Genomic DNA, 26,683 nt, shown 5'->3' with positions numbered 1-26,683 from the left:
ATCAGGTATGATTTAGTGATAAATGATAAAAATAGACGCAACTAATTTATTATTCTCAACGATTGATTCCAATGCATAATTTGAAAAAGAAAATATCATTTCTATCACAATTTAATCTCAAGATGTAATAGCAAAACCTTCCCCACTATTCTCTCCATTTAGTTATTATTATTTTTTTTCATCTAGTTCCTTTTCCTCATTTCAAATTCCTTCATTTCATATGTTTTTACTGATAAATTACCACAAGACTTCATTATATAGGATCATAGACCATATCCTTGTCCCCATCCCCATCCCCACCCCTACCCCCACAATTTCTGGTGACTGTTATTTATAAATGATATAGCCATATCCAAATTTATTTACTCACATAAGCTAATTTGAATGGTGGGCCCATATCAATACTTGTACCCTACATCCCTAGATAACTATTTAATTTTTATTATAATGAATAAACAAATTATATAATTTGAAAGAAATCAAGAACACAAAATGAGAAACCTTTTTTGCCTCCATGATCTTGACATCCCTAAGCCCCCTCTTTTCCCACTTATAATTGCACCTATTTTTTCTTTCCCTATTTTGCTTCATGTTAATGGATTATTTTCCTAAATTTCATTGCTATAGTTTAATTTAGTGTAATGTCCTCAACCCAAAATTTAATATTACTTTCAGATCTGGAAAATAGATTCACAAATATTATCCCAAATTTTACCAAAAACACCAAATCTAGTGAGCTAGTCTTGCATAAAAGGACATTAAATTTAATGAAACCTCATAGAACACCACTGAAATGTATTTTATGATATTCAAAAGCATATTATCAAGTCTGAAACTTGATTTACAACTGCAGCAAAGTAAATATCTTCTAACTCCAATTTATAAGCAAAACCCACAATAACTATTACAACTGAAACCATCTATGTCATTGTAAACACCACAAACTGATTTTGTTTGATTTCCAAATGGAAAGTACATAGCATATGATCTTATACAAGATTGATAACAGCAACAAACCCCTCAAAACACATCTAGAATCATTGTAGCAACAGTAATAAGTCCTGACACAAACAATGGAAAACTACTCAAGCTGCTAAAATCTTGAAGCTCCAATGCAACCTCTGGATAGCATTGCTCTATGTGAGCAATGGGGTTGCGTCCACTATCCACCTGAAACTTATGGGTTTCCATCCACAAGCCTCCAATCTCCAATGGGTTTCTGTCCACTAAAAAAATTTTGCAGATCATGAAGTTCGTACAATGAAAAATTGAGAAATAGAAATGGCATAAAGATCCATTTTCCCAAATATGCTTTGTATTTATCTTGTCCTTTGCCAATTTGGTGGGAAAATCATTAATTAGAAATGTTACAAATTTCCACTCCACTCTTACCTTCCAAATTTGCACTTGGTGGGAAAATCATTAATTAGAAATATTTTAAGTTCCCCACTCCACTCTTGCTTTCCAAATTTGCTCTCAGTGAGAAAATCATTAATTAAAAATATTTCAATTTCCTACTCCACTCTTGGTAGGAAAGTCATAATTAGAAATATTCTAAACTTCCCATTATGGCACAAAATCCAACTCCCCACTAAGTGTTTCCAAATATTTAATTGAATATTTGAATGTCCTTTTGATATTGAAAATATTTGGACATTCATAAATATTAAATTAATTATTCCCCTTAATCTTGTCTGATTAACCCATAGAAGAATAAAATGGGTTAAAACTTAATACTGACCAAAAACCAATTTTTAAGAGAAGGGGACATGACATTTAGTGAAAGAGTACTCTTGTAAATAAATTATAGTATTGGATTTGTTATGTTTGTGCAAAAATCAGGTATTCCCAAAGGGGACATTACAGACTTTATAATCATTACTTGGGACATAGAAAAAGCAGGAGATTGTGCCTCCATCTTTGGACCCACAGCAAAATTTATTTGAAATGATAGTCTCAGAGTTCAGAACTATCACAAAGATTGAAGACCACGGTATCTAGCTACTGATGATTTAAATGCTTCATCCAAAAAAAAAGGGCAAGACAAAGTGCAACTAAGGCTGGAAACTATAGGTAGCTAAATTAGTCTCTGTACAAAGAAGATCATTTGAGGCTGAAGGTTTACTGCTCCACTAAAAACCATCTACGCATTTCACTGCTTTTGCTTATAGAACTGATTTAAATTCATTCAATAAGCCACCTACTCAATGTCTCTGCTTAGTGATAAGAATATGAGTGCATTTAATTTTAACAAATTTAATTAGTCAATAAATTAAAACCCCAGTCTGAGGGAAAGAGGATCACATGCTTCGGTGTTAAGCTTCATACAGCACACCAGTAAATACCTGATTGAATCAGGTTAAGGTGCATCCACAAAGAGGAGATGCCAGTAAAAGCAACCTATGTGACAATCATGTCAGAATTATAAGTTTCTCAAGTTGAAAATTTCCATGCAAAAAAACCTAGAGCACCAACTTGGAAAAGGGGGCCATATCCAGATCCCATTCCATTTCCATGCAAATTATGATCAAAGTATAAACTATAAAGCACTAAGCAGTAAATGCCAAAAATGAAAGATAAAAAAAATTGTGGCTCAACAAGTATTTTATCCAATTAAATGCAACATTAGATCCTCAAATTGATGCAAAAATTGAAAGTTTTAAAGAGAAGACACAAAATCAAATAGAAAAAGAAACCAACAGATGGACCATCCCTATCGCCGATCCTTAGGTGTGTCGAAACCTTTCATGGAAACAGAGTAGCTAATATAGCTAATTTCAGAACAACACCCCTACCTCAAATAGCTATTCCATTGTCACATAAAATAGTATGCTAATAACTCTACCATATTCAATAGATATAGTAGGAAACTTTAAAAAGTAAAAAAGACACCTTTGAGAGTGCATAAGAACTGTACAGTAACATGCAGTAACAACACTCAATACATATGCACTAAGCTGCAAGAAAGCTTTAAATCAGAGATTAAACAGACAGAAGAGCGAGCCCTTACTGTTACATATCCTTGCAATATGCAACAGTGCAAGACAATCCTCTTTTAGAGAGTCTAATTAGATAACCTTAGCATTTATTTTCAATTCACTTTAACAATGTAAAATTACAAGGCAAAGCATGCTCACCAGTGCTAATTACAGTTTAATTAAGCCTTTTCTCATCTGTCATTGAATTCAAAACAGAAAACAGCAATCTCATTTCTTACCAAGGGAATGTCATGCACAACTTTAAGGCTTTTACTGCTGTTCTCGATAGCCCACAATCGCACCATTCCATCACCAGCTCCTGATGCAGCAAGATCACTCCCTGTACACACTGCAAGAGCTCCAACCCAGGACTCTACAAAAGAGCTACTTCCCATTTTATGTGTTATGTTACCATTCCCTGCATAGTTGGTTCCTCAATTTCAGCATCCAAGCAAAAAATTCAACACAATATTTTAAAAGTGTAGTTAAAAAACAAGAAAAAGGAAAACTAATGAACAAAAAAAGCACATTAAATATATAGAAAACAAAAAAACAGTAACAAGGTCAAAAGTTGCAATACATGTAATGTCTCCATTTTCGGGTTCTCTTGCAATGCAATTGGCACTAACTTTATCAGTTTGTGTCAGCCTGATCAAAGGGGTAACTTGATGTTACCAGTGAGCTCAGGTGGTTTAGAGGAGTCATATGACACTTTCAGATGTTATTTTCAACTTTTGGTTTGCTCTCCAAGATTCTTAGAAGTGGCATCTATTTTTAGTAAGTCACCCAGTCAGGTCCATTTATCCTCTTTTATCATTGAGATCCCTCCTACGCGATCAATTTTCAATTTGATACATTCCAATCATTGTCGCTACTTGGGTGTAATTTAGAGCTATATTTAATTATTTTCACTAAGGTTGCCATTTGAAATTTTAATTAAAATTATTTATCAAGCACCTCAATGTTATAGCTTGTTGGAAACAGAACAGAGTTTTAAATTTGCAGGTTATTGGTTTTCTTGCAAATATTTGTGGAAGTAAATTAGAGAGGCCAGTTCTCCTGTTGAAACAAAAATTATATTGTGAGCATCTTGCATGGAAGCTTGAAGTAGTTGGCGGCTTCATTTCACAATCTTGGCATTTAGCAAAGGACTTTAAAAAGCCATCCAAGACTTGAGAAAGAAAACCATGTGCTGACACTTTGGACACAGCTTGACATTAAGCAGAGACAAATCTAGACTCCTTTTAAGGTGTGACATGGCCTAACTATATATGTGTGTGTGTGTGTGTGTGTGTGTGTGTGTGTGTTTTGAGTTAATCATGGAGTTATATTCCAAGTGAACCAGCTGGGCGCAACTAGAAATCCTTGGCCTTGAATTTAATAAATCATCATGTGATAAACCAAATTTAGGGCTGGATCGGTTGGCCAAGCAGTGTTATTCAACACCCTATTTTCTGCAAGTTGGTTTATAAAAAATAAAAAATTAATAAAAAATATAATTATTAAATAATTTTTGCCCTTGTCCGACCTGTTGGTCAATTTGATATAATTTTTCAATATTTGCTTGAGGCCAACGTTGGTAACTGGTGCTGGGAGGCCAACTTTGGATAAGTGTGATGGGCATTTTTAGTCTTGGCCGACCTAAGAAGGTGAGCAATATTTATAGGGACTGTTCAGTCAAGGGGGATCATCAAACTGTTATAATTCGCAAGTGCATTTCACAAATGCCAGGTCTTTTGGGACGAAACCCCTGAAAGGCAACACCCAGCCGGAGTGACTTCCAGGGTTAAGAAAGGTGCGAGCAGCCTTGGAACACTGTGGTGTTCAAGGCACAAGATCTGGAATTCCTTTGCTGTGTGTCATTTGACACCAGAAAAGCAAATAGGAAGATTGGCATTAGGAGAAGCTGGACTTAAAGAAACTATGCTTCAGATCATAGAACCACATCCTAAGTCAATCAGATCGCTGTTGGAGAATAAACTGGGCATGTCAACTCTATTTCCATTTCCTCAGCTCCTATTAATTTCATCTTGGGCATCCTTGCAATCGGTGTTTATGTACTCTGTTATTCTGTAATAAAGATCCCACTGATTGTATCAGATTTATGTCAGAAATCCGAGGACATTGCAGCAGAGATGATTTTTTTTAATGTTTTCTATTGAATATCCTGAGTTGGTCTTTGTTAATGCCGAGAAGTATTAACAGATAGAAACACATTCATTTCAAGGAGAAATATAATTTACTATTTTTGCTGTCTGGGTATGAATTCTGTTCTTGCTATTTGGATATTTCAAATTGTGCATGAAAATCTCAAAAAATCTTGTTAGGGATATTTCACATCTCTGCAGGTCACTGGCCATTTTCTAGAGGTCGAGGATATCTGCTTTGGTCCTGCTGAGTTGTATTTTCAGTCTGGGTAATGGAAATGAATCGTGGAACCTTCTTGCACCACTATCGACCATATAAGTTGAAGTTACCTGGTGTTGAGTAACTAAGTTTGGCCTCTTCGTGCACTTAGTCAGACCACAATATATTGGCAGAGTTGGTGCCTTTTTCAATAGCTAGTTGAAGGCAGAGTTAAGGTATATGCTGTTGCAGCAACAGAGTAGTTGTGGGAAGTCAGTTATTTCTGTGAAATTTGGCACAATGATGGACCACAACCTTCAGTAGCAGCAAAAGTGACTTGTAAGTTAGGCAGAAAATTAAGTGCATAGGATAGGCGAATCATTACGGGAGGTGACGTGGTTTAAGCAGCAACAGAATTAAGCTTACTTGGACAACAGAGACAAGGATCATGAGCACATTATAGCCATCAAGAACACACTAGAGTTTCAACAGACAAATCTGTTCAACAAGGATCAACTGGAATCAAAATTATATTGCAGTCTCAAAGTCCTTCCTGGCTGTATCCCTGCCCATGAGGTCAGATTTTGATACAGTAGTTTGTCAAACATTGATTATGTATCTCAACACTTGAATAAAATTAATTGTTGTTCTGCTATGTATCATTGGAGTTAATGAGTTTAATGATGAAAACATGATTAGTGCATTCTACATACTATTGCATCTGAACTGGCTTTATTATGAATATAATATCCACTCGTATCCAAAAATCACCAATACAAACTGGAAACACATAGATCTGCAAAATCACAGACTTGTTATGTTCTACAAGTGTGCGAACTGCTTGACAAAATTATCAAAGGGAAAAGAAAAAAAGTGCAAAAAAATTGGCTAGTAACAGCGGTGGTCTTTACAGTCTGCTCATCCTTGATTTTAAGAAAATATCTAACCTAGGGAATCCAGACTAGCGATACGAGAGAAAAAAAATGACTCCAAGTTTGAAGTACACTGCAGTTGTGACACTTTTTACCCAGCATAGTAAACAAATAATAATACCACCTTTCTTTGCAAATTGATTGTTTTTGTTTGATGACGTCTTTTTAAACCTTTCTTAACAGATCAATTATTTTTGTTCAATGTTGGCTTTTAAAATATTTCAGATAGTGGCAAGATATTGGGCCCAAATTTCTAGTTAGCATTTACAAATTGCTTACCAATATCATTGCCATCATTAATTTGTGAGGATGTCATTTCTTCTGGCTTTTCCCCAGTGCCATGATCCTCAGAGAGATGTTGAATGCCTGTGTTCCCATGTGCACCTTTTGCAATAAAAACTGGTTTTTTCCGCATCATGCTCCAAAGTTCTATGCTTCCATCATCAGAACCTGATATGAACTCTTCATTGTTGACAAAACAACAACATTCTAAAGAAGCTGCATGTCCTCTAAACACTAACTGTGTCTCCTCAGGAATCTGCACAGCAAAGTTAGTCATTGAGGGCAATCTAATAAAACAATCAGGAAACCATAACCGTCACACAGGCACCCTAAAGACAAAAGGCCATAAAATATATTTCATCATCAAAGGAGAAGCCGCCAAATGCATGGGTGATAAGACTGTCTAGTTTATCTGCCTTGAACATCATTAGTAATAATTAATCCATCATCATATATTGTGTCAGCAAATAAAATACTAAAATCAAACATAGAAGCTACCAAAAAGAGGTAAAATATTTGTGAAAGAGACTGAAAACAGACTTTTCACAACCACAGGAATGCTCCATAATATAGATGTAGCATAACTTGGGTTAATGATATGATGAGCTAACCACTCACACCATAGGATCATTCTGATTTTCTAGATAAGTTTTAAAGCAAATTCCAGCAGATCTTGGTATTTGCTTCTTGCACACAACATAGACTGATAGCAAGAATTTCAGAAGATTAAGTATCATCAAACATCTCAAAAGTGACATATTTAATAATGCAGACTTGAGCTGCTATATAAAAAATTGTATATAAAACAGGATATCTCTAAGTGCTTAAACCCTTCCACCAATGCATTAAAAGATACCTTCCATAAACGCAATGTGTGATCACGTCCAACAGAAAGAACTCGTTCTTTTCGCAAGCAATCTACTGTTAGGATTTCACTTTGATGACCGTAGAGAGTATCCATGTAGGATCTGTCCTCTGCACTCCATAATTTGATTGTGCGATCAAATGATCCGGATATAAGTTGTTGTGTACCTTGCCGAAAAGCTAAACAAGACACAGCTCCTCTATGACCTGGAAAGGCCTGCAATAAATAGAAAGACTAAATATTTAGTAATTGCTCTGCCCAGATATATATTGTATACACACTAGAGGTTATGAAAATTATACCTGAATATGTTCTCGTGTCCGGGTATCCCATAGATGAACATAACGATCTAATCCTCCAGTAGCCAAATACCGGCCATCAGAACTGATAGCCATTGATAGAATATGTTTGCTACCCTGTTTCTTATTTGAGTTTTTTGTAAAGGCTTCCCTGTTGGGCCAGTCATATTTCTCACTTGCACCTGTTTCAACATCCCAATGAAAAATAGTACCATCTTTTGATGCTGAGAAACCCTTTGAATCATCTTCTCTTAGAACTACAGTTGTTACAGACTGCTTGTGTCTTTTAACAACTCGCCATTCTACCTGCTTGGAGGGCTTCACAACCCTGGTGGGAATTAACCTTTAGCATTCATTTATTATACGGCACCAAACTAACATAACACAGCATATCGTCTCAGATTTTCATTCATTAAATGAACTCTTTTCAAAAGTCTGAAAGAAAATCAAGAATTTCTGGCAGTTCTTATTAATGAAATTTTGAATTTAGAATAACTGTCCACTCAATTATTTACTGTCTCAAATCAATGCATGAGGCTATTTATTGTACTCTTTTACAAAACTCAGCACAAAACCACACTATCAAAATTTCTTTAGCAAAACAAAACTTGCCACAAGGCTGGATAGCTATTCAAAATTCACGATATAATCATCAAAAAATGAAACTAAAAGAGCAAGTACATGTTTAAAACAACCATAATCATTCATATGCATAGCTTTGTTCCTTGAATGAAGTATGAATACATGCAACAGAATTAAACAACTAGGCAGGTCACTTGAATATAGTGCCTTTTTGGAAGTAAATGAAAGATAAATGCCCCAGAAAGCTATCATAACATCTACAAACACATTATCTTTGAATTGTAATTTGCTAATAAATTGACTGTGAACAAACCTCTAAAAAAACAAGTAAAACTAGATTAACAATCTTCTGTTAAAATTTCAAATTATCGTAACTGTTAATGTCGAGTGTTTGAACAAACATTGATTCTCTTTGGCCAACCAAACTCAAGCTTTAAAAATAGAAGCACGGGTCTTAATAAACAGACAGAATCACCTCATGCCAAATAACCTGTCCATTGCCCTACAATACGACTCCAAATGGTTTATTTGTAAGAAAAATTGTTAATATTTTATTTTGATAATTTTAAAGTCATATATAGTTGGGGATTTTATTTATATTGACAGGTTTTTAATTTTCTGTTTAAGGTTTTTTTCTATTGATAGGTCTCCTTATATCATCACCACATAAAAACTCAATATATACATCTGTAGTTGTTCTATATCAATAAATGTGTACAACTATGAATATGTATGTACCATTAAATTGATATATTCGGTCATGTTTCTTAACAAAGGTACATCTTATAAACCACTAAATATGGACATCTATTATGAAATTGGGTTTTCTAACAATATCATTATTGAATATTTTGTTCTACATTTACTACTACTTGCATTATTTACAAACTTCATATGCTTGTGTACATGTGTATATATGTGTGCATGCATGTGCATGTGGATATGTATATATGCGTATATACATATGTATATGTATATACATGTGTGTGTGTGTGTATGTGTATCCATGTGCATGTATATGTATGCATATGTATGTATATATATGTATATGCATATGCATATGAATATGTATTATGTATATGTATATGTATATGTATATACGTTTACTACAAATAAATCCTTGTCCTATAATGTGACCTCACAACATTTGTTTCTAAAAGATATTTTACATTTTTTTGTGAAGCATTTCATAGTCATATAGTTTGATGGTTTTTGTATGTGGAATTCAAGACCTTATTGGCAAGGAACCTAGAACTATTAAATACCCAAAAGGTGGAATGCCTAGCTGAACTAAAAGATGGGATGCTCTTCATCCTTCATAATAATAATTAGAAGGTTTTGCAAGAATGTGTAAACCTTATGTAGCATTTTCTTTGAGGATTTTATTCTTACACTTTATTTTATATGAAAGGAAAGGGAGCTATCCTCAAGGTAGCAATTTGTGAATCAAAAATATATAGAGAGTTTTTTTGAGTTTTTTGTAGACCTAGGCAAATACTAAGCTACAAGAGATGCCATGTGGTACTATTTTAGGAAATATTTAACTCATGGAAAAAACACATTTGGCATCTTAAATTAGTTATAAGAGGTGGATTAGCATAGTGTGACTATAACATTTGGGAAAAACTTAGTCAAACCTAATGTATCATCCTTAAGGTGACAAGAGGTGGATGCACACTTGAAATTTATCTTATTGACCTCTTGTTATCACTTGGATGTGCACCCTTACTGAGTTGCCCACTAAGCTACCCGGTGAAACATGGGATGATATCTTAGAGTGTTGACTCTGATAGATAGAAATCAACCTCCAGAGAAGGTCCGTTCTTCTTGGATTCACCTAATCTAATTTACCTACGAGAAAATATGGAATGAAACCTAAGACTAGCAAGGTGATGCACCAAAGAGATTTCAACACATATACTGCTGCTTCTGCATACACAAAATTGACCAATGTGGTTCACATTAATTACACAATCTGCATAAGGCATGTACTTTCTGCATAACAGTGCTAAAATGAGATATGTTTAAGGATTCTCACATAAATCACATAAAAATCCATCCATCATTCAATTGCACACAGTAAAACAGCTCTTGAGAAGGCAAAATGCTTATACCTATTAATCAAAAAGGTATTACAACTCCATACAATCAAGAGAATACCTGCTTCTCAGTCTCAATACTGAGTTACACTGAGTTACCATGCTAAGAATGACCAAAAAGAACCATAACAAGTTGCAATGCTTCGCCTACACAATAAAATCTCACACCAAAAAAGACCCTAGGCATCCCTTTTAGATTATTCAATGGCTTCCTATCATCTGGGAATACTTTGAAGACATAAGAGACATGTGCCTTGCCATGATGCTAAGTTAAACTTCATCCTCAGGCACCTAGCTGATCTATCCCTGGTTTTGCTCCTCAAACTGCTGATGGTTGTAGACAAAACTTTATTACTTTGACCTCCTTAAACTGGAAATGCTCCTATATCCTTGGAGATGTGTTATGACTTGTTCAACTGCCTTCTTTATTCTCTCATGTACCATTCAACTCACCAAACAGTCTCTTATATGCCCTCTACTTGTCAATAACTGCCATTACGACTCTTTAATTATTGCCACCTCCCTCAAACATGCTTATAGGGCATGTGAGAAAGGCAATTAAAAGGCTGGAATCTCCTAAGGCGTGGGAGAGCTTCTAGGTTAGGATATGGCACTTGTCGTCACCTTTAGGAGCTTCTTGCCTTCAACTTTTCACTATCTGTTCACCTACAAGACTGTGACCTGCATATTCATCTGCCATATCCTTTTGTTTGTTAGTATTTTATGCATAGTGGAGACTGTTACTTCATGCATTTGACCTCTATTTGATGTCTTCATATGCCCATAATACAGGCCCTTCAATTCTATTCTTCTATCCTCTTGACTGTACCATGACAACCTTCATAACCCTAATGATTATCTTTTGGTTTCCCTGATAAACTGTCCTCTATTGGACTGAACATCCATTCCTGGATTGTGTTCCTTCATACACTATATGTTCTATGAATAAATACTTTCCTTCATGTCTTCTCTACCCCTTTCCTGTGAAACTCAACACTATCTTAAGGTCTATTTGGTCTTCCTTCTTCCTTTGTAGTAAATTATCCTCCTTTCTCTTTACAGTCCATACTATCTTGGTCATCATCCTCTTCACTCACTACCCATATCACTTTCCTGAATATTGTGATGAATTTGATGAACCCCTTCTTGCTTAGCATCTTTCTATGTAACTATCGCCACCTCATATATATTGTCCCTGCCAATAAACTATTATTATCATAAAAACCACATTTGTTTAATGTTGTCTCTTTGCTCGTTATCCAGTTACAATGGTAATTGCTTGTTTATTATTGAAAGAATGAAATTTACATTGACGATGTTTCCTAAAGAAACCATCGAGAACTGAAAGCAAAATAGAAAGAATTCACTCTACCTAAATATACATTATTGACCATTAAATAATAAAATATGCCAATATTATTCTAATACCCTCCCTTAATGGTCAATCTATCAACTACACCAAGTTGCCCACTAAATTTTACAATCTTGTCCGGGCTCAAAGACTTGGTGAGGATGTCTACAATCTGATCCTCAGTTGGCACATACTGCAACTGTACTGATCCGTCTTCTACAAGCTAGCGGATGAAATGGCAATGAAACTCCACATGCTTGGTTCATTCATGGAAGATAGGAATTTTGGCAAGTTTGAGCACCTCTTGATTGTAATTTAAGAGGGGTGAAGGCCCTGCTTGAGACATTTGCATGTCAAAAAGCATCCTTCAAAGCCAAACTACCTCACAAGCTGCTATAACAATTCCCCGATATTTTGCTTTAGTTGAGGAAAGAGCTAGCGCTTGCTGCTTCTTGCTGGTCCATGTGACTGCACCTGTTCCCAGACTGAAGACATACCCAATGTAGACTTTTTGTCATCAACTGAACCTGCCCAATCTAAGTTTGTGAAAGCAATGAGTCTAGGATCTTTGCTTTTGCCATACAGAATGCCAATTTCAGAGGTGCCCTTCACATGTCTCAGCACACGCTTCGCTACAACCTAGTGTTCAACTTTAGGAGTTGTCAGGAAGCGAGAGATGTAGCTCACTACATGACGAAGGTCAGGTCTAGTGGCGATGAGATAGATGAGACTACCCACTAGTTGCCTGAACGAGGATTCATTCGCCACAAGTGAATCTAAATTGGCTGACAACTTCAGCCCTTTTTCCATAGGTGTGGATGCAGGTTTACAATCTTGCATCCAAAACTTATTTAGCAGACTCTTGGCATACTTTGACTGGGAGATAAAGATATAGCCATCTATCTGTCAAACCTCAACACCTAAGCAGTAATGCAAAAGTCCCAAGTCTGTCATGTCAAAGTAATGGCACAAACTCTATTTGATCTAATCGATCAAAAGTATTGAACTACCAGTGATAATCAAATCATCAACGTAGATGACAAGTAGAAGAATATCACCACCAATAGTTTTGACATACAGATTGGAATCAAAACTCCTCTGAAAGCCTTGATCAATGAGGTACTTATCAATTTTTATGTACCAAGCCCAAGGAGCATGTTTCAAGCCATAGAGTGCTTTCACCAATCTACATACGCGATGTTCTTTACTGGCAACCTTAAACCCTGGAGGCTGCGTCATATAGACTTCTTTCTGCAACTCATCATTGAGGAATACACTCTTGATGTCCATTCGATGGACTTTCCAACCAAACTAAGCTAGCATAGAAAAGACGAGCCGAATTGTAATCATTTTGGCTATAGGAGCAAAAGTCTCCTCATAGTCAATGCCTTCTTTTTGTGAGAACCCCCTAGCAACTAGTCGAGCCTTGTACTTATCAAGGGTTCCATCAACCTTATATTTGACCTTATACAACCATTTGTAGGTAATGGGCTTCTTCCCTAGTGGAAGATTAGAGAGGATCCAAGTGTTGTTCTTCAGAAGATTGTGGTAACTTCCATAGCTTGTTCCCACTCAGGTATACCTTTAGCCTCTGCATATGTCTAAGGCTCATAAACACTGTGAATGTTGGCCATAAGAGCAAGATTTACTATATGTTGTTGTTTGCTCTTGTTTCTAGACGATCTACCCTCAATGAGCTCATCATCATGAAGATCACATCTGATTTTGGAATGGATGGAAAAGGTTCATCAAGATGTAGATCAACATTTTCCAGAGGAAAGTCGGTTGGTGCAATAATATGCCTGGGAGACTCCACAACTTCAAAGTGAAAGTCTATTGAATCCCTCCCATCAAGTGGATCTAAGGGAAGATGAACACCCAAATCCGTAGCCTTCAAAGGCTGATCCTCAGAGCTCAAAACAAGAGAAGAGAGCTGAAAAGGCCCTTGTTCTTCATCAAAGACAAGATCCCGACTGAATATGCAACAATCAGTGTCTACATCAATCAGCCAATATGCTTTGTGGTTTTCACTAAATCCTGTGAACATGAGTTTCTGGATCTTGGAATCCAATTTGGAGCGCTTGACATCTAGAATCCAAACATAAGCTGTAGAGCCAAAGACTTTCAGGTGACTAATTTCGGGCTTCCTACCAGACCAGGCTTCCTCTGGAGTCTTCTTCTTTACGGCCTATGTGGGAGATCAGTTCAAAAGATAGACAGCAATGTAGACTACTTCTGCCCAAATTTCTTTGGAACACTTCTATGTTCCAACATAGACCGAGCCATCTCAATTATTGTGAGGTTTCTCCGCTCAACAGCACCGTTTTGTTGAGGGGTGTAAGGTGTGGTAAGCAGACGCTTGATGCCATGATGTGCATAGAAGTTGGAGACATCAGAAGAACAAAATACCCCCCCCCATTACTGACCTAAGAGTTATTATTTGTTGACCAGTCTCTTTTTCTACTAGGGCCTTAAACTCCTCAAACATGTTAAACACCTATGATTTTTGTTTAAGAAAATACACCAACATTTTGCGACTAAAATCATCAACAAATAACAAAAAATACCTAGACCCAGTAATTGAAGGAGTGTTCATTAGTCCGCAAATATCGGCATGAACCAATTATAATACCTTGGAAGCTTGCCATGTATCACCATCCGAAAATGGAGTCTGATGCTGCTTTCCAGCCTGACAAGCTCTGTAAACTCCACAATTCTGAGTCTATATCTCAAGTAAGCTAACAACTAGACCTTCCCGAACTAGCTGAGAGAGATAGTGAATGTTCAAATGTCCATACTGTTGATGCTAGAGATTGCTGATGGAAGAACTTTTGGCTATCGTGGCATGCTCCTAAGAATCACTAATGTCAAAAAGTCTATAAAGACCATGATCCTCTATACCCACAGCAATTGTAGCACGAGTCTCCCTATCAACAATACTGCATTTGTCTGAACTGGATACCACATCCAACCGAGGAGAGTGTCTCATAATTTGACTAACAGAGAGAAGGTTGAGTTCCATGCCTAGAACATATAGTATACATCAAGGAAAATTAAATTCCTCCCACCAAATTGAATATGCATGTTGCCCTTGCCAACAACAGTATACTCTTCCCCTCCTCCAAAGATCACTAAATCGATGATCCCTCCACTAAGTGAAATGTCGAGAAACACTTGAATCAATGTACCAGGCAGAGGACTTGACATGATATGCAAGTCTTTTAGCCATAAATGAGTAAAAGGGAGATTCATTCTACTTAGTGTGCTCTATAACATTAGCTTTTGACTGAGACCCTCCTTGGTTCTTTTGTTCAGAAGCCAAGCATTGCCTACAGTCTTTCTTCATGTGACCATACTTGTGGCATTAGTTGCACTGAATGTTCTTCTTCTTGTAGTTGTCCTGGGATTGACTTGGGCCTTTCTGCTGAGAGGACTAAATTTTCCCTTTGTCCTTAGCAAAGGATTTAGCTGAGAAGGCCTGTTCTGTGGAGGACGAACTAGCACCGCTACCGAATTACTATATCCAACGATCTTGCTACAGGAGTTAGTTGCAAAGATCTGGAAACTTCAAGTCAACATTAGTCGAAGTAATGTTGAGTGTCTCAATAAAGTGCTCATAAGACCTTGGTATACTTTTCAAAGTGATGACTACCATGTCTTCTTCCTCCATCTTTCGACCAATTGCCTCCAACTAATCATGGATGTCTTTGATTTTCGTGAGATGCTCCTGCAAAGACATCTTTTCATCCACCATCATCGAGAAAAACATGTTCTTCAGAAAGAACACACAACTCTTGTCGAACGTTTCATGTAGGTTCTTCAAATGATCCCAGATTTCAGGAGTTGTCTTGCCTGAGGGTCCTGAGGCAATTGATCATCGATGACTGATAATTTAATAAGCATCACGACTTCCCATTTCGCTCATCAAATTTGTCCTGATCTGAACCCGTCGTTGTAGGGCATGAAGACTTGCCCAAAACAATCTAGTCAAGGCACCAATACTCAAAAATTGTCGTCATGTGTTGCTTCCAAGTGTTATAGTTGCGGCCATTGAACTTCTAACTGCCTTCCAACATTATGTTGCTCAAAGATGCCATCTTGCATGCTTTCCCAGGCACCAAACATGAGAGGAACAAAAGAGGTTGTAAACAGGTGAAAAAACAACCAAAATTGGATGGAACAAACCCTACGGCACGGATTCCAATGAGACAAATTTTGAGACACAAATTGCAATACAAAATACACAAATGAAGAGATAGACTGCAGATTAGACACTAAAAATTAAAATCTGCATGAGGCCCTAAGTGCAGCTTCAAAAAGCCAAAACTTCCCATGCAGGTCTGAAAAAACACCCAGGAATTCAAATCCTAGCCACAAGAGATGTATAGAGAACCCACAAAAATCTGCAAAGAAAAACACCATCGTAGCTGAAGATTGTAGAAAACCATTGAGTGCAAGCTTCAACCTGCACAGAAACGGCATAAGAACCCTAGGACGACATCGAAATTTGGAAAACAGTGGGCAGATATCTGCACATGACCGTCGAGAAGAGATCAACTGCTCAAATGTGAGTATGAAAACACGATTTGAAGACAAATAGCAAATGGAAAACGCAATGAAAATCTCGTCATGTGCAGAAGCATCGCAAAAAACTTTCCACAAGTGGCTTGCACAAGAGAGAAAACTCTATCACGAAAAAATAGAAGTGCAGAAAAGCGTGGAAAAAAAATCACATGCAGCAACCCACAAACTCGCAAAACAAGAAACAGAAGCCACAAACCCTAGAAAAATTCCAAACAAAAGCCCTTACATTGCGTATCCCACAAGCTCACATAGGTCCAAACACGATGCAAGAAAACACTCTTGAAAAAAAATTTCAAAACTAGGAGAAATCTCACTAAAAAAATTTCAAAAGAGAAAATTTTATTGAAGATTTATAGCTGCGAGAGAGATTTTATGAAGAAGCCTTGCCAGCTATTCTTATCCAATGTGGAGTGATTTTGTGTTGGTTGTCGTTTCTATTCCTGTATGGAGTTCGTCGGTTGCCTTTCCTCCTTGCGTCAGTGGTGTAACCGACCTCTTTCCTTATGCGCGATTCTTGTCATTCCCATGGGGAAGAGTAATGGCTAGTTCGGGAGAGTACGTGAAGAGTCTGGTCTTTTTTGTGCATTGATTGTTCTCTTTCTTGTCGCGGGTTATGACAGATTCCTATATAAGGTTGGTGATAAGGCAGCCGTGGAGAGAGCTGAAGGCATTCCGTCATTTATTTTGTTTTGATAATCATTCTGTGTAATGTTCGAGCTTTTGTTGGAGATCATTTACGCTGCAATCTTCATCATTTTTCAGTCTTCTCTCTGTGAAGGTTCAGTCTCTCTTGAACAGGTTCAGATTACTGTGGGTTGTTATATGATAACAATCGTAATTAGTTATTGACTTCTTATTATTGTATCAGACTTGCAATCATAATAAAAGATTCATTTTGTGTGGCTGGGTTTTTCACCCTCAAGTGGAGGGTTTTCCCAGGATAAGTACTTGTGTATTTGTGTATTCTGGTTCAAGTTTTAACATGGTATCAGAGCGGGTTCCTCCTATAGAGCCTAACCGCTTGAAGGTAGATCCTGTGCTTTTGTCCTAGGATGGGCACTGCAGCTTAGTATTCTGGCACACCCTCTGGGAGTAGCCATGGTGGAAGTCATGTGTGTGACTTCATGACTTTATTTTCAGTTTTTCTAATTCACCCTCTAGGAGTAGCTATGGTGAATATTGTTATGCTGCGATAACATTTTTTTATTTGAGAAAATCTGTGATGGGATTTTTTTTGTTGACATTCTTTTGGTTGCAGCTATGTGTACTTGTCATGTGATGACATTTTGAAGATCTCTCTCTTGCTAAGAGGGAGTGTTGATGATTTATAGCTGCGAGAGAGATTTTATGAAGAAGCCTTGCCAACTGTTTTTATCCGATGTGGAGTGATTCTGTGCTGGCTGTCGTTTCTATTCCTGTATGGAGTTCGTCAGTTGCCTTTCCTCCTTGCGTCAGTGGTGTAACGGACCTCTTTCCTTATGCGCGACTCTTGTCATTCCCGCAGGGAAGAGTAATGGCTAGTTCGGGAGAGTACGTGAAGAGTCTGGTCTTTTTCGTTCGTTGATTGTTCTCTTTCTTGTTGCGGGTTATGACAGATTCCTATATAAGGTTGGTGATAAGGCAGCCGTGGAGAGAGCTGAAGGCATTCCGTCATTTATTTTGTTTTGATAATCATTCTGTGTAATGTTCGAGCTTTTGTTGGAGATCATTTATGCTACGATCTTCATCATTTTTCAGTCTTCTCTATGTGAAGGATCAGTCTCTCTTGAACAGGTTCAGATTACTGTGGGTTGTTATATGATAACAATCGTAATTAGTTCTTGACTTCTTATTATTGTATCAGACTTGCAATCATAATAAAAGATTCATTTTGTGTGGCTGGGTTTTTCACCCTCAAGTGGAGGGTTTTCCCAGGATAAGGACTTGTGTATTTGTGTATTCTGGTTCAAGTTTTAACAAATTTTAGGATTACAAATTCTTCAAAAATTTCTTTCGTCTCGCTCCAATACCATGTTACAATGGTAATTGCTTGTTTATTATTGAAAGAATGAAATGTACATATAGACAATTACATTGACAATATTTCCTAAGAAACCATCGAGAACTGAAAGCAAAATTAGAAAGAATCTAATCTACTTAAATATACATCATTAACCATTAAATAATAAGATATGCCAATATTATTCTAATATATCCAAGGGACTATCATCTTTGAGGCAATTGCCTTCTTCAAGGAAAGCTTGGTGTTGTCTTTGTAGACACTAGTCATATTTATGCTGCTGAATGAAATTTTTCGAAAAATTGTCATAACACTGAGATTTTTTTATTTGTTCAAGCATTTGGTCATTCTACAAATGTCATTTTTAATGAAACTTTATTTATCGTCTTGAGGCCTCGTGATGACTACCGATATCCTTCTTTCATGCTACATTTGCCAACCTCTATGATTGCTATAGGTTATATGACTTGTGAAGATTCTCTATCACTTTTTCACTCTTCTCTATTGCAAACCTTGTTCTACCCTTAATGTTTGTCAAGGGTTAACTTTGAATTTGTTGTCCACCAATCACATGACAATTATTATAGTGCCCATGACTATCTACTTCTATTCATGCTGCAATCTACCTTCTTTGTTTCACTATCATCTTACATTTGACTCAAGCTCGCTGCCATGTATTTCATGTACCTTAGGCTTCTATGGAGACTGTTCTTTAGGCATGATGCTCGCCTGTCTTTCGTGTGCCTGACAGACTTTATAATGGTCATTTCCTTCTACTCCTCAATCAATCTACAGTCCATAGTCATCTATCAGTTGCCACATTCATGCTTTATGTCTCACATGACTTCATAACTATACCTTTATGTGCTTCTTCTATCAGCTTTTTTAGAGATTGTCCCTCTTATTTTTATATTGTCCCTTCTAAAGAACTATATCCATACCTTCTTAGTTTCTTCATCATAAAAACTGTCATTTAGGACTGTGAGTTGACTGTCTCCGTGTTCTAATTTCCTTGTCTTTTAGGTCATTTAAGGCAATTAATCTTGTAACCTGTGATTCTTTTCACAGGGACTGTTACTGTCACTTTGTATTCTTAACTCTTACTTTTGTCTTAATGATTGTTTTAGAATAGACAAAGCTTCTTCTTGTTTTTATGCTAGTACTGTTATGACATCTGTGATAAGTTGATAACCTACTGTCTCCTTGGAGAGGACAAAGGATTGTCCTATATGATGAAGCAGTAATTTTGAAACCTCACTTTGTTGTTTATACATTCCCCATGGCTTTATTTAGACTGGCATCTATTAAACCTTTATCATGGTTGTTCCTTTGCACTATGTTCCAATATTTTCATTGTTTTCCTTCTACCACAGAGACTGTCTTATTCTTTTCTAGTATGTCACTGTCCATATTATTAACAACATATTTATGACTACAGGGCTTTATTTATTGACTTCTATAAGCATTATGATTTATATGCTATAATCTTGTTGAAGATGTTGCATACCCTTTCCATTAACTTCAAAACTGAAAGTTTTGTCTGTTTTCCATCTGCTCTGAACTTGAAGGCATCAAACTGTCCCTAGACCTACAACATTGTTCTTTAAAAAATGCACTTTATCTTCTCACTACACCAATTGCCATATCTACCATCCAACGTTAACTATTCTTCATATATATTTGGTGATTATCACAAATTCCATCTTCAAAAGGTCTATCCATTCTGCACTGTAATTACAAGCACCAAAGATTGTCATCGATATGTTCAATGTCTTCACAAGGTGATTGTCTATTTATATCTTCAAGTCACTCCTTAAACCTTAACATTCAACCCTGCACTTGTGTTGTCTCCGTGACCCAAAACACCACATGTTCCATCGCCAAATGTAAACAAATAACCTGTAGAATTTACTATAACAGTGTGCCATGGTCTACAAGAAATTGAAAACAAGGATATGCATTCCAAAGGTCCATTTGCCTTTTTTGGAACCTAGTGACCAACTCGTTTTCCATGTTCAAGAAACCCATAATTATAACTAACATTTCCTCATGTGTATAAGTCACCTGAAAGTGTTAGAACACAACTGTGATATTCCCCACATGCTACAAGCTCAAAACATTTGTATTTGCAAGAGCCTCAACAAGTTTTGGATGCGAAACATCTACATTTACACCATGTCCAAGTCTACCTCCACAAGCAATGCTCTGTACATCAAGCACTACAGCTGATTTCTATCATAGACTTCTATAACTATTTAACTACCCACTTTAACCTCATTTCACTGTCCTTTATGTATTCTACATGTTGTCCTCTGGACAATCATTTGTGACTACATTTGAGGATTGTTTTAGGTTTGAAAATTGTCGCATTATGACTGCACTTTTGATTTGAACTGTGATAATTATTCATACCTATAACTGTCTAATTGCATGCTTGGGGTACTCATCTCCCTCTACATACATATTCTTCGAAATGACAGATTCATGAACTAAATTCCTCAATGTCCTTGTCGAGGAAAAGTTTTCCTCGCACTTGATACCTCCAAAAGGTCTTGCGAAATATTACATCGGGCAAAAAGAGAATTTTATCAAACCGATAAAAAAATTTAAATGAAAAAAAATACCTCGAAGCAAAAAGGCGCTGCACCCGGCCGCTCTCTTCGAGCTGCTCTTGCTGGAGAATCTCGGCAACAAGCGAATCCCTTTTACCCCTCCGCCCTTCTTCATCTTCATCTTCTTCGTTTTCTTCCTCCTGGGCTTTTGTTATTTCCCTAATTTTGTCCAGATAAGCTTTGGCCAACTTAAGTCGCTTATCATCGGCAGTCTCTGTGTCTTCCAAGGCGACGTCTTCTTCTTCCCCATTTCTGTCAACGAAATCGTCGTCGTCTTCTTCGCTGCTGAGAATCTCCTCGCCCTTTCCTCTCTGTCGTTTGGGGTTTTTATCATTGAAAAACGGATCATTGTCAATTGCAGGAGTTTTTCTCTTTCCGTTACTTCCTCCTCCTCCTCCTCTTCCTCTTCCTCCTCCTCCTCCTCCTCTTCCTCTTCCTCCTCCTCTTCCTCCTCCTCTGGAAATGTTGTTTTTCTGACGCTGCTGCTTCTTCATCTTAAACATTGCCAGAAAATCTTGATCCTTTCAGATTTAACAATGGCGGCGACTTCCTTCAGAAGCTCTGTGATTGCAAGTGCATTTTATCGGCTTAAACCTCTGAAAATAAATTTTAGGTTTTTGGGGGCTAAATCTTACCGCTGAGAACTGACATATATTTAAAAAATCTATATAAAAATAGCAGATATATTAAAATACTTTTCAAAGTACATAAATATTGTTTTATTTTAATTTTCAATAATTAATTTTTAATTTTTTTTAAAGATGATTTAAAAATATTTTTAAGATAAATTAAATTAAAATATTAATTTTAAAGTCTCTCCCCAGTCCACATGGTATCAAAGGACGTGTTGTACCAACGTCACCGATCACATAAAAAGTTTACCCGACGCACTGTAGTTTATAGGGGGTGCTATACCTGATTCCTACAGTCTAAAAAATAATAATAATTTAAAAAAAGTTTAAGGTAAAATTGAATTAAAATATTAACTTTAAAAAAACATACAATTTTTTCTTCAGGGAAATATAATTCCCTAAAGTTGCTCCTTTTGTCTACACCTCCTCAATGATTGGTATTGCTTCATCTGCTAGTCAAAATGTGCAATTTCTTTGTTTTTCTAGTTCACGGTTGTTGTGTGGGAAAGAAAGTTGAGTGAATTCGAGGGTGTGGCCAGGTTTGGAGGTCGTGGCTTATCCAAATAAGGGTCTGATGCCTTTGGCGCTTGGCAACTTTCGGCGTCCCAACCCTCATGCGAAATCCACAAAGATTTCACCTAACCCTAGCCTTATTCGACAAACTATTATATAAAACGCTAAATCTCCTAGTTCGCCCCTCTGCAATGACTAAATGAACTTGCCATGGATCGGGAGGGTTTTTTGTAGGATCATGCCCTAATTTGTCGACTCACAAAGACTTGGCCTAAATTATGTGACCTACATTCTTGGATTACAAAGAAATAGAAAGAATATATGGATGGGAAAATATGTATTTGCCCCTATACTGAGGTGTTTCTCATCTTGGAATTTGATTCTTAGGAAGATAACGAATTGATGTTGGAAAATGGTCCTTGAATCTTCCAAGGAGATTTTTTGTGTGTGAAACCCTAGTTCCCTACCTTCGATCCATGCATAGATTTCTTCACTACTACATATTTACGAGTGTGATTATCATTTCTTCCCATATAGTTCTAGGAACTATAATGCTTAATTGGGAATGGCTTACGGTAGTATCACTGCACCTCCAAGAAAACTATCATCTATCAAAATTCTTCTTATGCTTGAATACGTGTTGATATGGATTTATCCAACGACCTCCTTGCTAAGATATTGTTGAAGGTGGGGAATACATGTAGGAGGCAACTTGTTGACTATGTGAAAATTGTCTTTAGAGGTAGGAGATATTTCTCAGTTGAACATTTTACATCCCAACGTCATAAATTGCGAGATTTAGGGATTTAGGCATCATCAAGCAAAACATCGTAGTGGATTGGGCCTGACCCTCAACACTATGTCATGTCACCCAATACCCTTAAGTCTATAAGCTTCTCCTTATGATATTACAACTTGCCCCCTCCCTCACCTGTTCCATGACCATCAACTACATGTGGTGTCTACTCAAAGAATGTCAATGTGGCTAACTCCCTAATCTTGCAAGAGGCATCTGCTCTAAAGTGTACAGATTAAGAGATTACTCCTAAACCGCAAGAGACATTTGTGGTGATAAATGGAGAGGAAAGTGTAGAAGGAGAGAGAAGTCATCCAAAAGACCAAGGATGGACAAAAGTAAAGAGGACGAAACATAACCCACAACATAAAAGAATATTGAAGTCCTTCGAGAAAGGGAAAAAAGCACAAACATCGTTACATCGACATTGCCATATGTGTTGGTTTGGAGATTAAGGTCTCTTGTTTAGGGGCAAGAGTGTGGGGTAGAGTAGCTAATATTGCATCCCTATTTGTAGGCATGCAACTTATCTTCATTAGCCCTACGTGGCATTCTATTGTGGGCAGTAGGCAGGTTGGGGATGAATGTTGCTCTGGCCGAACAAATCATTTGTATTTGCCTTTTTTAATCAATACAACACCTCTTATGTATCAAAAATAAATAAATAAAAATTATTCAAGATAATTTATAACACTGTTTTTAAAATACAATAATTATTGATTAATTTTTTATATATTATGATTTATTTTTCTTCTATTTAAAATCTAAAAAGAATCTTTATGTTGTATTTGCATTGACACGCTGAACTCTCCAATTGCAACTCTCCATGAAATAAAATTTGCTATTGTTGAGATAAGAATGTAGCTTTTATTTGATTCAATCACTGAAATGGCAGTTTCCACAACAATATTTGCCTATTTGCATCTATGCCAAAGAGTATCTCAAAGAAGCACAAGGAGTAGGGTTTACAACAAAGATGGAAGAAGTTTTGGTCATCCATATAAAGGATTTTAATGAAAGGCTAGGCTCCAATGACAAAATTGTGATGTTGCAAATTACATCTCATATGATGGATGTCTTTCTATGCTTGCATAAAAATATGCATGGGACATCCAATAAAGAGTTGGCAATGTCCATACCATGCTCTACAACATACCTCCTCATTGTTTCCTTTTTTCATGTGTTGTTTATGCATCCTCTTCTTTTGCCAATTAGAGCTCCCATAACAAATTATTCCCCTACCCAATACACATGCTCACAATATTAATTGTTTGTGCTTAATGTCTAAACAATGTAATATAACAGTCACAATATTGACTATTGACGAATTAAAATCAGTGTATTATGTTTCTGAATGTAATTTCATTTGAATGTGATGGTCTTTCTTATTTTTTTGTGTATCGGTTTATCATCTATATTTCTTGGAGATGGTAGTGTAGGTGGAGTATATATTTAGGGTATCTTGGAGCAATTTTATTATTTTGGTTTACTGTGTATTAAATTGATAATGGCAATGGATACAAAAAACTCTTTAGTGAAAAACCTTTGGAAGAAAGGCATACCGTTCCAAAAATTCTCAAGATTGAAAAATTCAAGATATCAAACATAAATTTTGTTAAACTCTTCCTAAAAATGTTCCATTGCCTTTTTTAGGGGGTTCAAAGAATAAGAAAGGAGGTGTTGATTGGATTGGGGAGAGATCTAGTGCTAAGTGCACCATGATGCATTAATTATATTCCTTTTTCCTTTAATTTCTTCTTTTGTTTTACTTCTACAAGAAATTGAAGAAGAAAGAAAAGTATGCAAAAGGATTTATGCACTTGCTTTTGTCCCTATATGTGAAAACTTGCATCTATTTCATCAATGATGATGGGATCAAGTGTTGTTGGTACGTGGTCATGAATTGGGTATCACTTTAATGGTGGTTGGGTGTGTGTGTGTAAAATTGGTCTTGTAATGAATGTGTGGGTGTGTACATGTGTTGCCTTGGAGTTTCATTAATATGGGATTTTAATGCATACGTGTACTTTGCGGTGTCTAGGGCTTGTGAGGGATATGTGCATACGTATTATGTGTTGCAGAGGGTTTTATTTAAGTTGGTATTGTAATGGATGTTTGAGTGTGTAAAAATACTTAATGCCCAACAATTTCATTAATTTGTGCTTCAATGGAAATGTGTGTGTATACTATGTAAAGCCCAACAATTTTAGGTTATTGAAAAAACTAGAGAGGGGGAGAAGGGCATGGGTGATGGAACTGTTAGGTATGGAATGAATGACAATGATGACATATGCATACACTTGTGGATTGGTACAATCATTGGTCCTTGTCATTGAATTTTGCAACACAAGCCTACAAGATCAAACAACAAACTAGAACACCTTTCATAAATGACAGTAGCAAGAAAAATATGCCATATTCCTCAAAAGAAAAGATCACAAAATGAAAATTGCAATGCATAAAGGCATACTTTTTTATTGTTGGTGTAAATAAATATTCATTATGGATATTATTACACTTTACTTAAGTTAACTTAGGATAATGCATCTCTTCCTAGTTTGGATTTGAGACACTTAGGGAAGTGTACTCATAGGGATATAGCTTGTAGGAGAAATTCCACCTTTTGTGGTCTTATTTTGTTGTTACACTCCACATTCGGTGGGTCATCCACCTCTTGTGGAATATTATATTATTTCTCCTACCTGCCCTTAGTATTTATTACCTACCCTTATTTCTCATTGAGCCACATGTCATGATTGTGTGCTCGTATATCCTTATGGCCTTACCTATATAAGCAGGTTCATATTCATTGCATTGGTTAATCCAGTTGATCATTTGCATATTGATGAGAATACAATTTGTTCTTGTCATTATTTTGTCTCTCTTTTATACTTTTCATTGTGCCCTTGATCTTGACAAAATCTCACATGGTGTCAGAGCAATTGGGGCTTCATTGATTGGTTTTTGGAGACATCGTGGAAGGCTTCTATCTATTTTTGGATTTGAGGAACTGCACTTTTTGGAGGCATCTTAGAGCGTTTTCGACCTCACCATTGCGTCCAGGAGGCCATTTCCATAAAAATCAAGTATAAACTCGACCTATTTTGGCGAAAATCGAATTTTGGGAATTTTTAAAAAGTTTTTTTCTGCAATTTTTTTATTATTATTCTGAAAAGAAAAAAAAATTCAAAAGACGAATGGGAATTTAAAAAAAAAGAAAAAAAAAGAAAAAAAAAATTTTAAATTTTTTTTTTGGGGGTCCATAGACCCCCTGCCCCACCATATTTGCAGGTTGCAGGTTGTCGGCCACCGACAGCTCCCCACTCCACCACCAAAAGTCCCCTCTGGCGGACCCTACAGCCTCCTCTGGCAGTCGCAACAGTAACACCACCGTCGGCAACAACGACCCCGTGCAGTGTTGATCCTCTGGCGGTCTCTGCAGAGCCTCCCGCGACCCCCGACGACCGCTGCTACACTGCCAGCGCCTCTGCGACCTTCGCTGCCCCGCCGCAGGCCCCCGCAACAGCGCCACCGCCGAGCTCCAGCTTTGTTGTCAGCGCCTCCCACCGACCCCGTTGCTCTAGCCACCAGCGGCAACTTCCGTCGGCCCAACCCACCGCCGACAATCCTCTTTCCGACCGCCATCTGTCAGTTTTCCGGTGACTGACCGACAAAGCCTATCTGCCTACCACATCAGCAAGCCACGTCATCCACCTCTGCCTGACACGTCAGCAATAGGTCCAATCACCTGCCACGTCAGCAAATCTGCCCAGTCAGCGCCACCTAGCACTTTTTGTACAGTCAACATCTAGT

General features: G+C 37.0%; 1 protein-coding gene across 2 annotated transcripts in view; it reads right to left on the bottom strand.

Annotated features, from left to right (window-relative positions):
- LOC131068208 (U3 snoRNP-associated protein-like EMB2271) overlaps positions 1 to 21,574 on the bottom strand; it is a 44,851-nt gene extending 23,277 nt beyond the window's left edge. For both annotated transcript variants that reach the window (XR_009111958.2, XM_058003390.2), the window contains exons 1-5: positions 20,942 to 21,574; positions 7,706 to 8,030; positions 7,395 to 7,619; positions 6,536 to 6,794; positions 3,218 to 3,396 (exon numbers count right to left, since the gene is read on the bottom strand). Coding sequence is in view for 1 of the 2 variants with exons in the window: in XM_058003390.2 (XP_057859373.1) it covers positions 3,218 to 3,396; positions 6,536 to 6,794; positions 7,395 to 7,619; positions 7,706 to 8,030; positions 20,942 to 21,432 (1,479 nt within the window). In the remaining variant the exon portion in view is untranslated. The remainder of the gene's footprint in view (positions 1 to 3,217; positions 3,397 to 6,535; positions 6,795 to 7,394; positions 7,620 to 7,705; positions 8,031 to 20,941) is intronic.
- Between the last annotated feature and the right edge of the window lie 5,109 nt (positions 21,575 to 26,683).

Source organism: Cryptomeria japonica, chromosome 1 (genome assembly GCF_030272615.1).
Source record: "Cryptomeria japonica chromosome 1, Sugi_1.0, whole genome shotgun sequence".
Lineage (NCBI taxonomy): Eukaryota > Viridiplantae > Streptophyta > Pinopsida > Cupressales > Cupressaceae > Cryptomeria > Cryptomeria japonica.
This window is presented reverse-complemented; position numbering and strand designations above follow the sequence as displayed.